This window comes from Eulemur rufifrons, chromosome 2 (genome assembly GCF_041146395.1).
Source record: "Eulemur rufifrons isolate Redbay chromosome 2, OSU_ERuf_1, whole genome shotgun sequence".
Classification (NCBI taxonomy): Eukaryota; Metazoa; Chordata; class Mammalia; order Primates; family Lemuridae; genus Eulemur; species Eulemur rufifrons.
The window spans coordinates 60343444-60359055 of NC_090984.1; the positions used below are offsets into that span (position 1 = coordinate 60343444).

The 15612-nt window shown below is 56.4% G+C and overlaps 2 protein-coding genes across 8 annotated transcripts in view; both read right to left on the minus strand.

Annotated features, from left to right (window-relative positions):
* Positions 1–155: 155 nt before the first annotated feature.
* On the minus strand, positions 156–8801 carry CDH24 (cadherin 24). Its single transcript, XM_069463473.1, has 12 exons — positions 8601–8801; positions 8125–8419; positions 7815–7934; positions 7573–7740; positions 7209–7396; positions 6538–6791; positions 5549–5685; positions 5141–5251; positions 3035–3156; positions 2842–2953; positions 1750–1998; positions 156–1207 (listed from the first exon to the last, which is right to left on the minus strand). The coding sequence occupies exons 1-12, from the start codon at positions 8799–8801 to the stop codon at positions 708–710; spliced, it is 2457 nt and encodes an 818-aa protein (XP_069319574.1). The 3' UTR covers positions 156–707.
* A 2846-nt stretch (positions 8802–11647) lies between these two features.
* Positions 11648–15612, minus strand: part of ACIN1 (apoptotic chromatin condensation inducer 1) — a 32481-nt gene continuing 28516 nt past the window's right edge. For 4 of the 7 annotated variants that reach the window (XM_069485450.1, XM_069485448.1, XM_069485427.1 and 1 more), the window contains 7 exons: positions 15248–15386; positions 14742–14887; positions 14246–14353; positions 13997–14104; positions 13425–13749; positions 13220–13320; positions 11648–12557 (listed from right to left, as the gene is read on the minus strand). In XM_069485450.1, the coding sequence (XP_069341551.1) occupies positions 12231–12557; positions 13220–13320; positions 13425–13749; positions 13997–14104; positions 14246–14353; positions 14742–14887; positions 15248–15386 (1254 nt within the window). In that variant the 3' untranslated portion in view covers positions 11648–12230. The remainder of the gene's footprint in view (positions 12558–13219; positions 13321–13424; positions 13750–13996; positions 14105–14245; positions 14354–14741; positions 14888–15247; positions 15387–15612) is intronic. The other 3 variants (XM_069485437.1, XM_069485444.1, XM_069485459.1) reach the window with 1 other exon arrangement.

The following is a 15612-nucleotide window of genomic DNA, read 5'->3' on the forward strand; positions in this document are numbered from 1 at the left end:
GGAGCTCTCGCCCTGGGAGGCGGCTGGCTCCCTCTCCCTGCTGGAGGCCAGTGGAGCCAGGATGAGGCCATGAGTGATGGATGGAACCGTGTGGGCAGGTCTGTAAGAACAGGAGAGCCGGTCAGAGGCAGTGAGTGGGGAGGGGCTTCGGCCCTCCCCTGGCCCCACAGTCTGGAGGCACTGACCTGGGGCAGAGAGCATCCCCTGCGGGAGGGTGGGCAGCAGTGCTGGAAGTTTCTCTTGATTTTTGGGATGGACAACAGAAAAAAACCAAAAAGCCAGTCACAGGGACCCAGCGAAGGAAGGGAAATGTGGGCAGGAGACAGAAACAGAGCATGTGTGTGGGCAAGGGAGACAGAGCGTGTGTGTGTGTGTGTGTGTGTGTGTGAGAGAGAGAGAGAGAGAGAGAGAGAGATTTCCAACTGCAGAGACAAACAGCCACAGAGAACGGAGAGGAATCACAGTGAGAGGACGCAGGCTCAGGGTCAGAGCCACAAAACCCAGACCAGGACAGTGTCACAGACAGAGACAAGGATCCCTGGAGAGAGACAAACAGACTCAAGAGGACAAGGAGGGAAGAGCAAGGGTGCCCTGGGGAAGGAAAGACATAGGGACAGGGAGGAGGCCTGGGCCCCTGGGCTGCTGCCGCCTGCCTGGACCCCGTGGGGCTCACTCAGAGGGCCTGTGCGGCTGCCCCTCCACGGCGCTCAGAGGGCCGGGGGCTCCTTGGCCCCATACAGCTCGGCCAGGGTGCGGAAGAGCGGACCCCAGTCGTCCAGCGGTTCTGCGGGGCCGGGGGCGCCGCCAGCTTCGCTGCCGGAGCCCAGGGAGCTGAGGGAGCCGCAGGAGGAGCCCCGGCCCTCGTAGCCGTACACCTGCACGGAGTCGTACGGGGGCACGCTGGGGTCCTCGTCCGCCTCGCGGAGCCGTAGTGCGAGGAGCTGCGCCACGTCTGCAGGGCCCGGTGGCCTGGGCTGGCGCGGCGCCCGGGCCCGGGGCAGCACATCGCGGCGCGTTGGGGGGCCAGGCGCCGGCGGGGCTGCCCCATCGGGGTTCTGCAGGGCCGTGATGTCAAAGGCCTCGGTGTCCTCCTCGCCGCCGCCCTCGTCATCGTAGGTGATGATGTTCTCGCGGACATCCTCCTCCTCCAGTACCATCAGTGCTTCTTGCTTCTGCCGCCGCAAGGCCACGAAGAGCACCACCAGGGCTGCGCGACAGATGGGGGCACACAGGCCGCTGAGCCGGCAGGGCCAGGGCGCCTGTCTCCATGCTGAACCGCCCACCCAACAGGCGATAGAGGAGGCAGTGTGGCCCAGGGGGCTGCAAGCCCTAGTTTTGACACCTGGAAAACCTTACTTTGAATCCTGACTTCACCCCTTACTCGCTGTGTGACCATGGGAAGTTGCTTAACTTCTCTGAACCCTTGGTTTACTTGTGTGGAAAACATACTTACCTCTTAGGGTTGTTGACAAGATAAAATGAAAGACCACAAGTGATGTACCCAGCACCATACTTGGCACAGAGTAGGGGCTCAATAAATAATTTTTATGGCTTGTTACTGTCATTATGGATTGGCTTAAGAATATGAGGCCCAAGCTTTTCTCTTGGATGCATCAGGTGATGGCAAAGTCCAGGCACGAGGGTCCTTCAAGCTCTAGGGTGGATTTCCCTATGCCCAGGGGCCTGGTTCTTCTCCATACCCCTGCAGGCCCAGATCCCACACCTATGTCCCGCCATGGCCTGACTCACCAAGCAGGGCACCCACACAGGTGACGATGGCAAGCAGGGCACCGGTGCTGAGCCCAGCGGCTGAGAGCTGGGCCTCGGGCCGGCAGGATGCCACAGAGCCATCAGGCCGGCAGCGGCACACGCTGACAGTCACTGTGGCCGTGCTGCTCAGTGAGGGTTGCCCCCAGTCCCACAGTTCTATGGGAACCAGGTAGGGGGCCTGGCGGGGTGGAGCAGGGCGGGAGGGCAGCAGCAGGCTGGCAGAGCCATCTGTGGGAGAGGGAAGATGTTGGAGCACCTTTTGGGACGCCGTCCCGGTAGGGTCAGTCCAGCCCACAGAGCCAGCTTCCCATGGGGAAGGTTTGCAAAGAGCAACCAAGCAAGTGTAAATCCTCACCTACCTTCTGTTGGGTGGAGGGCCCGGACAGGTGGGGCGGGGGTCAGGCAGGCTGGGCTGAGGGTGGTGGAGGGGGAGAGGAGGAGGGACGCAGGCAAGGGCATGGTCACAGTGAGATAGTATAGGTCGGTGGACTTTGGCTACCTGCCTGAGGCTTGAGCCAAAGCTTAAGTCTGCTTATGATACTGAACAAAAGCTTTGAAAATGATTAACACCCAGCTTCAATAGAAGGTAGTCCTGCTTTCTTTAACAGGACACGGCAACCATCGGAGCAGGGTTCTGCCAGCCCCAGTCAAAGGCAGCACAAACTGGTTACTACCAAGATGAAGCCCAAAGTTGACCACTCGTAGATCTGTTGCCTTATTTTAATGCTAAAAATCACACCCAAAGGTGGAGATTTAACATGCTAATGAGACATGCAATGTATGAAGAAGCATGATTGCCAGATGGGCAGCTGCCAACAAAACTCCACCTCTACATGTTATGATTTCCACATTGGCGTCAAACTTTCTCCCCTGCCCTTTAAAAGTTCCCCAGCCCTTTGTTCGGAGAGCCAGTCTGGTTGTTCCTTAACCAGCACTGTCTCCCTTTTGTTGGAACAAAAGCTCCCCCCCATAAAGCTTTGCCTGTCTAAATTCCTTTTTCAGTCTCATGCCAATTTCTATTGACTTGTGGACCAAGAACTGTGAGGTGGGTAACAGTAGGAGTCCACCCACCTCGGTTATCTCGGATAGTAAAGTTGGCATCAGGGCCCAGGGGACCTTGAAAGGAGACACGACTACTGTTGCCATCTTCATCTCTGTCCAGGGCCCGGATGACCTGAATCAGCTGGGAGGAAGAATCGAGGCCTTGTATGGAGTGGGCGGCTGGAGGCCTTGAGGTTCCAACCCCTCTGCCACAACTGCTCACCTGGCCAGGGGCTGCAGAATCACACACAAAGGTGTCATAGGGCTCAGCCAGCTGGGGAGCATTGTCATTTTCATCCAGGGTCTGGATGGCCACTTGCACTCGGGAGGCCTGTGCAGAGCTGTCTGAAGCCAGAACACCAACACACACACCACACATGTACACACCACATAGTTTACACACCACATACGTGGTACAGGGCATGGATGCCACATGCAGCACACAGAATGCACACCCAGCACATGAATATGCATGTAATGCACAAGTAGCAAGCAATGTTGTGAAATAAATGGAACAACACCAAGTGCATATGACATTCATGTAGTACCCAAGATTTGCGTCATACACAGCAGACATCCAACAGGAATGTGGCACCGGTGACACACATGTACAATTACCCATGTGCAGGGCACATGCAGCAAAGTGGAAGTAGATAGAGGGTGTGTGCAGGTTGCATGCAGACAGACAACAGCCATGAATATACAAACACATTCATATCATACATCCAATGTACACTCAGTGTTTTAAAACAAATGTAACATATATGAAGTGGATGTTTGATATGCACAGTGAATACAGTGTCACCCCCCATACCCAGGGCCCATAGAATAGAATGCATTTTCATGCATAGATGTCATGCATAGCGCCAGTGGGATGGACACACATACACACACACACACACACACACACACCCCCCATCAGAGGTCTGGGAGGCTGTAGTGCAGCAGTGAGTATCACTTAAGAGTTGACCTTGGGGAGGGAGGAGCTGCATGACCTACAAGGTGTAGAGCCCCAGCCAGGCTGGGCACCGCAGCCAGACACAGGCCTCGTCCTCACCCGTCCCTTCATCAGGTGACTCCCGCCATTACCCTACCTTGCTTCTCACTGCCAATGCCATCCAAGAGAGAATGCAGAGTGTGTAGCCCTGTCACCTCTCCTAGGCTGGGTCTCCCAATTCCTTTAGTCTTTCCCCTAGGCAGGGGGAAAGCTGGCTGGCCATGATGAAAGGGGCTGGGGAGGCCGAGTGGACTGCCTGGCTAAGGGTCTGGGATGCCCCAGAGACAGGATGGGGATGGGGTCCACTCCTCCACTGTAGTAAGGGCCCAGGACTGCTAGTTGATGCTGGGGTAGGGGTAGGAGCAGGATTTGGCAGGAAGGTGAGAAGACAGTGGGGGAAATACATATGTAAACACAGACCTACATATATAAAAGTAGCCACAAACACACTGTGTACACACACACACACACACACACACATACACACACAGGGCCACCCGCACGGACATCCACGCAACTATAGATACATACATATGCACTGCCAGGTGGCACCCAGCTGCATACACAGAAACATAAACCTAGACACATGTGATTAAATACATATGAAAGGCAGTGTGGTGGTGGAGGCAACAGCTCAGACTGCTGACTGACGGGGTTTGATGGCTCCGCCACGTAATCTCTGTGTGACCTTGGGAAATTCCTTAACTTCTCTTTGCCTGAGTTTCCTCGTTTCAAAGTAGGGAAATAATCACACCTCCCTCCTAAAGTTGTGGTGATGATTAAATGAATTAGTCCATTTTAGGTACTTAAAACGATGCCTGATACACAATAAGTAATAAATTATCATCTGTCCACAAACACCTGCCTACTCAAAACACAGCTACTTGTATGTACTGCTATATACATCCAATCACACATACGCACAAATATGAATATAATTCTACACACTCAACTGTAAACACATATATGGCCAGTTATAGACACTCACAAATATAGACATGTGTATATATTTTTCCCACATACAGAATTGCACGCATACCTGAGCACATACCTGCATGCACACATACATATAGCTCTTCACTGACATGTATAGACGTCCACATATACAATGACAACTTTCATATACAGTACGACAACCGCAGGGGCAGGAGCCCTGGGGCATAGCAGGGAATACGGCTATTCGCAGAAGGGAGGGAGGTCCTCCCTGTCTCCACAGGCCAGAGCAGCCCAGAGGCAGCAGAACCACACTGCTGGGGACTGATGGGGCAGGAGAGGAGCCTGCACAAGGAGCTGGCACCCCTCCTCCCCCACCTCGGGGGTCCCTTTCCCTACCTTGGGGGTCCCCGCAGGCCTCCCAAGAGGGCTGTCTGGGAGGGGCCGCGGGTGCACTCCCACTTAGCTCCCAGAGCAGGTGCCAGCTCTTTTCCAGCTCCCAGCTCCAGCCTGTACAGAGAGCGGGCAGGGCAGGGTCTGCCAGCGCACAGGTTGGGAGCTATTTAAGATCTGGGGTGTGGCAAGTCAGGTAAGGGGGTGAACTGATGGTCAGGAGAATGCTCAGGCAGACCCACTGTGCCCAGCCCAGCCCAGCCTAGGGGACCAGGAAGCCTGCCTTGTGGTGAGGATCCAGGCTGGGGACTCAGGCTGTGCCCTGGTGACGGGTGATGGCACTGAGTGCCCTTCCCACCTCCATGCTCAGGGACAGCCCCTCTGCCACCACCTCATGGGCCCAGGTCTCCTCACCGAGCTCTGTGGCCAGCACGGTGAGGTTGTGCCAGATATGAGCCTCCCGGTCCAGGGGCGCGGCTGTGCGGATGGTGCCGTCTTCGGGCTCGATAGAGAAGCAGCGCTCTGGGTCCGAGTGGGGGAGGATGGAATATCTGGGGAAGATGGAGCCGAGCTGGGGGCTGATCTGGGGGTGGGGCAGAGCTTGCTGCCCCCCTACTCTCTTCTTGTCACCTTGCTAGGCCTCATAGCTCCCAGGGCAGAGCCTGCCCTATGCAACCGGAGCAATAGTTCAGGTTGGAGTCCCCTTAAAGGGCAGATGTCCCTGGGAGGTCACCACCATTAAATACCTGTCCTAAGACTCAGGGCCACTGGGTTTCGTGTGGGTCAGAGGAGGAGATAGAGAAAGAGGTGGAAGTCGGATAAACTCTACTGTCTTTCAGACTTCTGAGCCCTGTCCTGGGGACCCGGGGACCCAGGGACCTGTGTTTCAGCCCTGCTCTGCCTTGGACTGGCTGTGTGACTTCCAGCAAATTATTTAACCTCTGTTTACTCAACTGCAAAGTGGGAGTAACACCAGCATCTCCCTCACAGAGCTGTGAGGGGGTGCTGGCCAGGGAGCGGGAGAGTGGCTGTCCCGCCACTTACTGTGTGACCACCCATGGCTGGCCTCTCAAACAACTGGTGATGATGACACCTACTTCACAGGGCTTCTGTGAGAATTAAATGTCATCAAGTGGGTAAAATGTGAAGCATTTAGGGCGTGATCAATAGAGATCCACTTATCAGATGAGATTACATCTGCTGGCACTGCCACTGGGAGGCGCCATTATTACCTACCCAGAGGGCTGGGTAGAGAGGTGGAGAGTGGTTAGCAGGGAGGGAGACTTTGCTGGGAGGTGATCTGAGATAGGTAAGGGGCACATTTACATATCCTTGGGTGGGAATAACCGGCCCCCTGGCTCCTTCCCAGAGGCCCCGCCCTCCCCAGCCCCCAGCCTGCTCACCTGATGGGGCTGGCAGGGGAGTCCAGGTCAGCAGCTGAGACCTGGCCCACCAGGGTCCCAGGAGCCTTGTTCTCAGGCACAGCCAGGAGGTAGGCAGCCTGGGTAAAGGCAGGGGGCTCTGGGGCATCCTGCACGGCCACACGCACAGAGGCCACATCCTTGAAGGGCCCTCGCCGCAGATAGGCTGGGTCGATGAGTGTGTTGGTGGCCTCCACGCGGAAGGAGTAGGAGCGACGGGTCTCGAAGTCTAGCGGCTACGGTGAGGGGAGTCAGAGTGAGTGAGGCATGTGGAGACCAGGGCAGGCCCCAGGCCCTTGGAAGGTGAAGAGTCCCTTCCCCAAATATATCCAGGGCTCAGTCCTCATGTGAGGAGAGGTGGCACCAGGGGTGGGGGGTGGGTGTGGTGGTCTCAGGGGTCAGGCAGATTACTTAGTAACTCTAGGTCTACCCCCAGCTTCATGGTGGACTTGCTATATGTCCTTGAGCCAGTCACTTTCCCTTTCTAGGCCCCAAGGCCTCATCTGAAAGGTGAGGACATGACCATGACCATGAGGAGGCTCCAATAGAAGGGTCCTGAGTCTGTTCTAGGAGAACAGTTAGGAATGTGCCCGGCGGGTGGGGCAGGAGGCAGATATAAATGAGTCTGCAGTGCCGACAGGAATGAGGCTAACCTTGCGGACAGTGAGGAGCCCGTCTCGTCCCTGGGAGTCTGTGCTGATGCTGAAGGCCTCAGACCCCTCACCGTCCAGGATGCTGTATGCCATAAGGGCGTTGTCCCCCAGGTCTGGGTCTTGGGCCCGAAGCCGGCCCACCAGCGTGCCAGGCCCAGCTGTCTCCACCACAGAGAACTGATACAGGCCTTGGGGCCGATGGAGGGGAGATACATTCAGAGAGGTCCCCAGCCCTTCTCCCTGCCCCCTGCACATCCTTCTCCCAGGGTCTAACTGGGGTAGGGGTGGGGCGGGAAGGCTTCTCCAGAGGCTGTAGGGGTGGGGTGGCCAAAGGATAGCTCATTTGACAGCACTGGCCCCTTACTCTGAGGGAACTTGGGGGGGTTGTCGTTGACATCACTGAGGGTGACGGTCACCGTAGTGCTGCCCGACAGCCCCCCCATGTGGCCGCCCATGTCCTTGGCCTGGATCACCACCAAAAACTCCTCCTGTGTTTCCCGGTCCATGTTGGGGATGGCTGTCCGCACCACTCCTAGGGACAGATACTGGGTCAGGGGGTGTCTGTTCCCATGGCTGCCCCACTGGGCTCCAGAGCTCCATCCTCACCAGTCTGGGGGTCCACAGAGAAGAAAGGCAGTCCATCCAGGATGGTGTACACCAGCTTGGCACTGTTCCCATAGCTGGGGTCATCGGCATCATGAGCAGTCACCTGGATTACTGATGTCCCTGTGGGGGATCCCGGCACCCCACTCAGCAGCAGCAGGGCCAGATGGGGAAGGACAGCAGATGAGGGGGACCCAGATGTGAGGGAGGCTGAATTGAAGGAGGTGGGTTCTGGGGCAGACAGCAATAAGGGAAGGAGAGGTGAGGGAGTTCCAGGAGACAGGACCTGGGACATTCAGAGCTGGGTGCTCACCAACATTAGACATCTCTGGCACTGTGGCGTGGTAGGGCCCGAGGGGAAAAATGGGTGGATTGTCATTGATGTCTTGCACTTTGATTATGAACTCTGATGGCGGCTCCAGGGGCCGGTTGGAGGCTCGGTCCACAGCTTGGGCCAGTAGCACATATTGTGCCTTCTCCTCCCGGTCCAGGCTCTTGGTGACATGGATATTGCCTGTGGCCTCGTCAATCACAAATACGGTACCTGCCCCCTCCCCGGTCAACAGGTACTTGGTGCGGCCCTCTCCCCGGTCAACATCCGAGTGCAGCTGTAAGGGTCAGGGAAAGATGGCAGAGGCTCCAAGTGCAGGGACAGAGGATCAAAGAGTCTAGGGTTGGGTACGGTGTTGGGAGTCTCAAGGGACCAAGGTCATTGCAGAAGTGATGAAGTTGCAGGGCAGGGCCTAAGGGCCTCGAGTCAGAGTAGAGTTGGGAGGGATTGATCCTTACCTTGCCAATGAGGACAGGCTCTGGACCGGCATATTCCTCAATGACAAAGAACTGGTTCCAGACCCAGCTCCTTCGGGTCCGCAGCAGTGCAGGGCCTGGGTGCCTCTGGGACCTGGCCCAGGCCCAGGCTGGGGCTGCCAGATGCCCCATGCAGCCCCAGCCACCCAGCCAGGCCAGCAGAAGCCTCACCAGGCCCCACATGTTTGGACTCCAGCCAGGGCTCTGTTCACTGGCCCTGTGTGCTGAGGTTGGGCTGGGCCAGGTGGCCCATTGAGCTGGCTGGGGTAGAGGGGCAGATGCGCTGGGGCTACCCCATGGATCCACACCTGCAGGACAGGTAGCTGCTCAGGGCCAAGGAAACCATTGATCCTCCTCCCCCCAAAAATTAGATGCTGCAGACGAGACCTCTAAGGAACCAGACACCCCACTGCCCAGAACTCAGACTAAGACAGAGAGCAGACAGACTGATCCCTCCCTCCACCCAGGCTCTGCCAGTATTCACCTCCAGCCCTCCAAGCTGATAAATCTCTGCTCAGTCAACTCCGAGAAGCTGGGAAGGAAAACAGGAGAGGGGATGCTGGGAGGGCTTAGGATCCCAAATCTAGCCCCTGTCCTCCTGGGTTGGGCATGTAACCAGGGGACTGGAGGAGTTGGAGCTACCAGAGAAAGGACTTAAAATCAAGGGGTTGAGATTCATAGAGGTGTGGCCTTAAGGTGTCTAGGATCAAGCTGAGAGATGCCAAGAAGTGCAGTCTAAGTCAGGGTTGAGAGCCTGTGAAAGTCCCTACCCCCCCAGGGGGAGCCCCACCTTGCCAGACCCTGCCCCCAGCCCACACTGCCAGCTGCAGTCCTTGAAGGGGGACTGGGCTCATGAGACAGAGTGGGGGGCCAGAGCTAGAGGAAGAGGGGACAGGATTGGGGGTAGGGTGAGGTGACTGGGGAATGGGGGAGCAGAGCAGACCCGGAGGCCAGAGACAGTGTGATTAAGGGCTACACCAAGACTCAGTGACTGTCCGGCAGAGACAGAGATGACTGCATGAGAGACAGAGACAGAACGGCTGCAAGAGGCTGAATGAAAGAAGATCAGGGAGGCAGCCTGGGTGTCTGAGAGGCAGAGAGGAGTCATAGTACCAGGCTTGGGAACGGGTCACCTGGGGCAGAGGGCCCTTCAGCATGTGTTATGGGCAGGCAGGGGCAGCCCTCAGCTGCGGGGGGTGTCAGACCAGGCCTCAGGAACTTCATTCTGGGAGAGGGAGAAGCCAGGATGAGGGTGGTAGGGAGGGGCTGCGGGAAGGCAGCTGGGGAGAGGACCCTTCCCACCGCTTCTCTTCCTCTCCTCCTGGGGGGGGGGGCCCTCAGGTAGCTGTGCTTCCGCCCCTCCACCTCCCCCAGAGCAGAAATACACCTGACAGTCCGTTTGTTCCCGAGGGAAGAGGGAAGCCGGGGGGAAGCTGGGGACCAGAGAGGAAGGCGGGACGAGGAGGAGAGAAGGAAGGGGCTAGAGGAGTGGGAAACAGGATAGCGGGAAGGTAAGAGGACAGGGAGGGAACGGGGAAGGAAAGGAGAGCGAGAAAGGGAGAAGAGAAAGACAGGAAAGGGGGTAAGGTGGAGGAAGAAAAAGGCAAAGAGGGAGAAGAGATGGAAAAAGACCGGACAAGAGGGAAAGAGAAGGCTTGGGGAGACAGAGGAAGGGGCAGGAAAGGCAAACAGGCAGAGAGAAGGAAGGGTGAAGAGAAATCGAGAGAGGAAAAAGAGGGAGAGAGGTGCGAGGGCAGGAGGAGAGGCAGAGCGCGGGAGAAGGGAGCCGGCGGTGGGCTCCCAGCCCCGGAGCGCACCGCTCTGAAGACACCCGCAGGCTGCGGGCCCCCCGCTGCCCCTCCGCGGATCCCCGACCCCGGGCTCTGGGGCAGGCGCCCTTACCTGGCACTGCCGAGGGGCCCAGGCCGGCGGGGAGCGCCCCCGCCCGCCCCCGTCGCGGGGTCCCGGGGGCGCAGCCCCGAGCCGATCCGAGCGGGCGCCGCGGCTCCGCTGCAGGTCTGAGCGGCCCCGGCGAGAACAAGGGAGCGAGACGGAGGGGGCGGGGGAAGGAGGCTCCGCCTGCGGAGGAGCGAGGCGGCTCCGCGCCGCGCGGGAGAGGAGAGCCCAGCCTCCGACCCTCCCCGGCCAGCCGGGCCCGCGCGGCGGGGGCGGGGGCGGCGCCGCGCGCCCGCCCCCTCGGCGCTCCCGGGCTGCCGGGCGCATACAGATGCGGCGCCTCTCCCAGGCCGTGCCCGCAGCGCCGGCAGGGCACTCGGGCGGGAGGACGTCCAGGCCACGGCGCCAGGCCATTTCCGAAGCGCAGGCAGGAGGGTGTACCCGGGAGCACAAGGCGGCCAGCACGTCCCCGCAGCGGACGAAGGGCGAGCGCGCTGTGAGACGGAGAATTAGGAGCCCATTACGGAGAGACCCGCTCCCTGCTCCCGGGCCGGCTTTTGGGACTGGTGTGGAACCCCAGCTACAAGGCGGCGGCGTTTTGGGAGTCCGTGCAGAGCACAGTAGCAGATGTGGGAGCGCTTAAGGAAGGCAGAAGGGTCCCAGGAGTCCGCAGCGCGGGCCCAGGGAATGGGTCAGGGACAGGCACGATATCGGCGGGAGGGCAGAGATGGGGAGTGGAACCTTTTTGGGGAAGCTCGTGTACAGGGGATAACAGAGCGAGGGACTGCCGCCCCCTGGTGGCAGTTGTGGGAAGCACCTCCAAGGTGGCGAGCAGGTGACCAAATGCCTAACCTAATCGTGCACGCGACTGGGGGACCAGGAAAGGAAGCTTCCTAGCCCTGCTGGGGTTCCACCAGGGAACTAGGCCTCCCCATTTCCCAGGGGGTTTTCCTCTCCACCCTCAAGTGAGGAAGGTCCCAGCTTTCGGCTCGTTAGAGCCAAAGCAGGGATGGAAGACCGTGCAAGTCCCTGCTCCAGGAAGCAGCAGGCAGCCTAGCCTGCTCCATGCTACAGACATCCTCTTCAACTCAGTTTCTCACCCAGGCCCTGCTCAACGAAAGCCACTCACACAGTTTAAAACTAAGTCAGATTTTTATTTTTTTCCATAGACCACATCATTTAATAATAAAAAAAATAAAAATAAAAATTGAACAAAAGGAAAAGGTGGATATAAAGTGGAACCGGGGGACTCGGTGGGCAAGAGGCAAAGGCTGCAGGACAGAAGAAACTGGGAACTGCAGGGGCCCCGGGACTCAGGAGGAGATGCTGATTCAGCTCATAGGTGACCCAGTCCTGGCCCCGGCTGTTCCCAAGAGGAGGCTGTGAGTACCCAAGGGAGGTGGTGAGCAGGATGGAGGAAAAATGAAAGGTTTGGGGCACCTGGCTGTTCCCCTCTGGTCAACCACCTCCTTCCCTAACCTAGCTCTTGCCTCTCACAGACTTAACAGGAAATGAGAGGGAGGAGAGGGCTATGGCCCAAGAGACAGGTTAAGGGGTGTGGGGGGAAGGATGGCCACTGTTCCATTTGGTATGTGGGGACAGGTGGTGTGAAAGACTCTTGGTTCCAGAGTGGTGGAAACTATACCTATCCCTGTGTGGCCTGTAACCCCCCTGGGGCAGTGGCTGGTACCTGCAGCTCTCCTAGTGTTGTCCCAGCTAGCGGCGCCCACCCCGGTCCCGCACAGGTGTGCTCCGACTCCGGCTTCTGCTGTGGCGCTTGGTGTCTCTGCGATCCCTCTCCCTGCCTCGTTCCCGGTCCCTTTCTCTATCACGATCTCGGTCCCCCCTGTCACGCTCCCTTTCCCTCTCTCTCTCCCTGTCCCTCTCTCGGCTGTGCTCCCGACGTTTCTCTCGCTCCAGTTGTCTGTTCCGTTCCCGCTCAGCTTCTTTTTCCCGCTCCTTCTGCTCTTCCTCTTCTTGCTCCTTTCGCCGCTTCTCTCGCTCCTTGGCCCGTTCAGCCCGCTCTGCCTCCTTCTGAACAATCTGTAGCCAGGCAAGAAAGGCAGAGAGCAGGCATCCTGAGCACATCAGTGCACCCGTGCCTGGATCCTGTACTCCTAGCTTCCCTGTTAAGCAGGAGAGGGGGTGGGGGCTCAGCAACTGCTTCTGTCTCAGAGCGCCTCTCTCCCTCCAAGTTTTCAACTTTTATACACATGACAGGTACTGGCACCATCCACGGGCCTGGCCTCTGGTATTTTCTTAGCTACCATCAACCCTAAATAGGAACAAATTTCTTTTCTCTTTAGTTGACTAACATAAGCCTAAAATTCCCAAAAGTCCTATCACTAAGAAACTAAACTTAAAAAACAGAGAAATGGGTAAGCTTGTAAAACATGATTTCTCAGCTAACTATTATAAAATCAAGTTGCAAGAAGCTTGGTTGGCACAGCCAGCTTCCCAGACGCCCACACACTTCACTCAGTTCCTGTCTGTGAGTCCATCTTCACCCGCTTGGGCTTGGTTTCTCTATGGCATACTCATCAACTGTTTAAAACTGCCTCTTTCTGTGATTATTAGTTTCTTCCCCTATTATGCTAAGCTAATAAATACCTGGCCTACTCGCTCTCACAGCCATATGAATCTCCCTGGGCACTGACCCCAAGCCTTGATGCGATTTTGCACAGGGCACAAAGGAAAGCACTCACCTGGCTGTCAGTCAGTGGGAGCCAATAGATGCAGGGAGCTGCCTTGGTCTTTCGGAAAAGGTCATCCAGCAGCTTGGCAGGTGGTTCCTCCTGGGCTTTCTCTGAGGTAGAAGTGAATCAGATTTGATGCACATGACCCTCTGACCCATCCCATTTAGATCCTTTCCCACCTACCAGTGGGCACGTGTGCCCCATAGCTAAATACCTTTCTTCTCACTCTTCTTTTCTTTAGACTTTGCTCGTTCCTTGCGGCGGCGATCACGGGACCGTGATCGAGAACGGGGACCTTCTCGAACTTTGTCCCGATCCCATTCACGCTCTGATCGAGTTCGTTCCCGCCGCTCCATTTCCCGTTCCCGCTCTGCCCACTGTTCCCGCACCGCCCGCTCCTGCTCCCGCTGCTCTGCCCGGGGGTGCTGTGGTGGCTGGACCGGGGGTGGGGGTGGGGGGTGCAGGGGCCGTGGTATCCCTTGCTCCTCTGTCTTAGTTTCAGAGGGACGGTCCACCAAGAGGCCCCGATGATAATCCAGCTGTGGACAGAGAGGACGGACAAGGACAGTCAGGATGGAGATAACCACTTCTACCGAAGAGCCCAGGTATCAGGGATACAGACACTTTGAAGCCCCATAGTTCAACTAAAGGAACCAAAGTGGGGGTGTAGGGAAGAAGGAAGAACAGAATCGCAGTGACTGCAAGTTTGGCCAGGATCTCAGCCGGAATCTAGCAGACAATGGCCTCCTCTGCCCCTCCCCTCCTTCCTTTCCCTAGGTTTCTTACCTCATCTTGCTCAGCATAGTCAGCACAAAGGAATTTGGGATTGGACTGGGGCCATTTGACCCCATGCAGAGCTGTGCGGGTGGCAACAGCTTCCTCTACTGTTGAGTACTGGTGGACAAAAGGGAGAAGACAGAGGGTCAAAGTGTGTCTGCGACCCTTCCCACTTGCTGCAACGCCCTTTAACCTGCTCACATTGGTCACAAAAGTAAATATCTGCCACAACCTCTAGAATCAGCTTCTTCCCCTCACCGTTACAAAGCAGTGAGATTTGATCTTGTCAATCCAGAAGGCCTCTTCCACCAAGGTTCCTGTACGCCCCAACAATTCCTTCAGTTGGCCTAAAGTGAAGGGACGAACCTGCCAATGAAAACGGACGTTCAGGGTCTTGAAGAAGACAACACCCCTATATGCAGCCTTAAGTTGCCCCAGGCTACCGTCACAGGAGTCGTTTCAGCGTTTGGGTGAGGGCAGCAATGTTAGGAACCCTGTAGTAAGAATGTGAGAAGAGTGGCAGCACTAATGGAGACATATGTGCCAGGTCCTCTGACACAAGTCCTCAAAAAAACCCTGCAGGGTGATAGTTCCCCACTCCCCATTTTTCAGATGAGGAAATAGATTAAGTAACTCACTGAAGGTCAGTGAGTAAGTTACTGGCAGATCTAGGAGTTGAACCTAGGAAGCATAAGTCCAAAGCTCAAACTCTTTACCACTAAACAAGTCTGACATGTGAGAACCAACGACTTACCAAATTGGAGATATGGACAATGTTGCTGATCTTGCCCCGGGGTGGGGACGGCACCTGGGCAGTTCGGACTGGGTCATCAATTGTAATAGAAACTCCAGACTTCTGCTGGCTAATGGAACGTCTAGTTAAGGTATCTCCTAAAGTCACTATGAAAGAGAGCACAAGAACAGCCTTCAGTAGGAGAAATGCGGGCGCTTTCACCTCCGATATGTAACTCTCACAATTCCCTTTCGATTCCCTACCAAGCAGCCACTCTTCCATCTAAAAGAGCTGAGCACCTATAATGTGCAAAACAATATAGTGATATAGCAAAGTCGAGGCTAACCTCCAAGATTAAAGTGACTCAAACCTGGCCCCCAAGTAGCTTAATATCTAGGAGGAGATGACAGATATGGAAAAATACTACAATAAAACGGAGAAAACATTAAATGCCTTAAGAGGTCCAAATGAAGTGCTCTGGGAATTCAGGTTGCTGCGACACATTTCTCTCACAATATGACACCCACCTTTCTTTACTTCGTGCTCCACAGGTGGGGGCAAGGCCACCTCTACTGACACCTGGGGAGGTACAGGAGGTTCTGCTTCAGGTTCCTCTTCTTCCTCTTCTTCCCTCTGCCCATTCTCCTGACCCTCTGCAGGCACTACCTGTAAAGACATCAGAAAACAGAGGGAGTTAAATACCAAACTAGCATATTTTCTGCCTCGGGTTCCCTAGTGAGAGCGTGCATCAGAGCCAACCTAGCATAGCATGTTCCCTCTACCAGTGGGCAGATTTCATTATTCAGTTCACCTCCACCAGATCCTGGGATTGTTAGTGCCTTACCTTTGCCTTGAGAAAAACTAAAGCAGGGGCTGGCAAATTTTTTCTGTA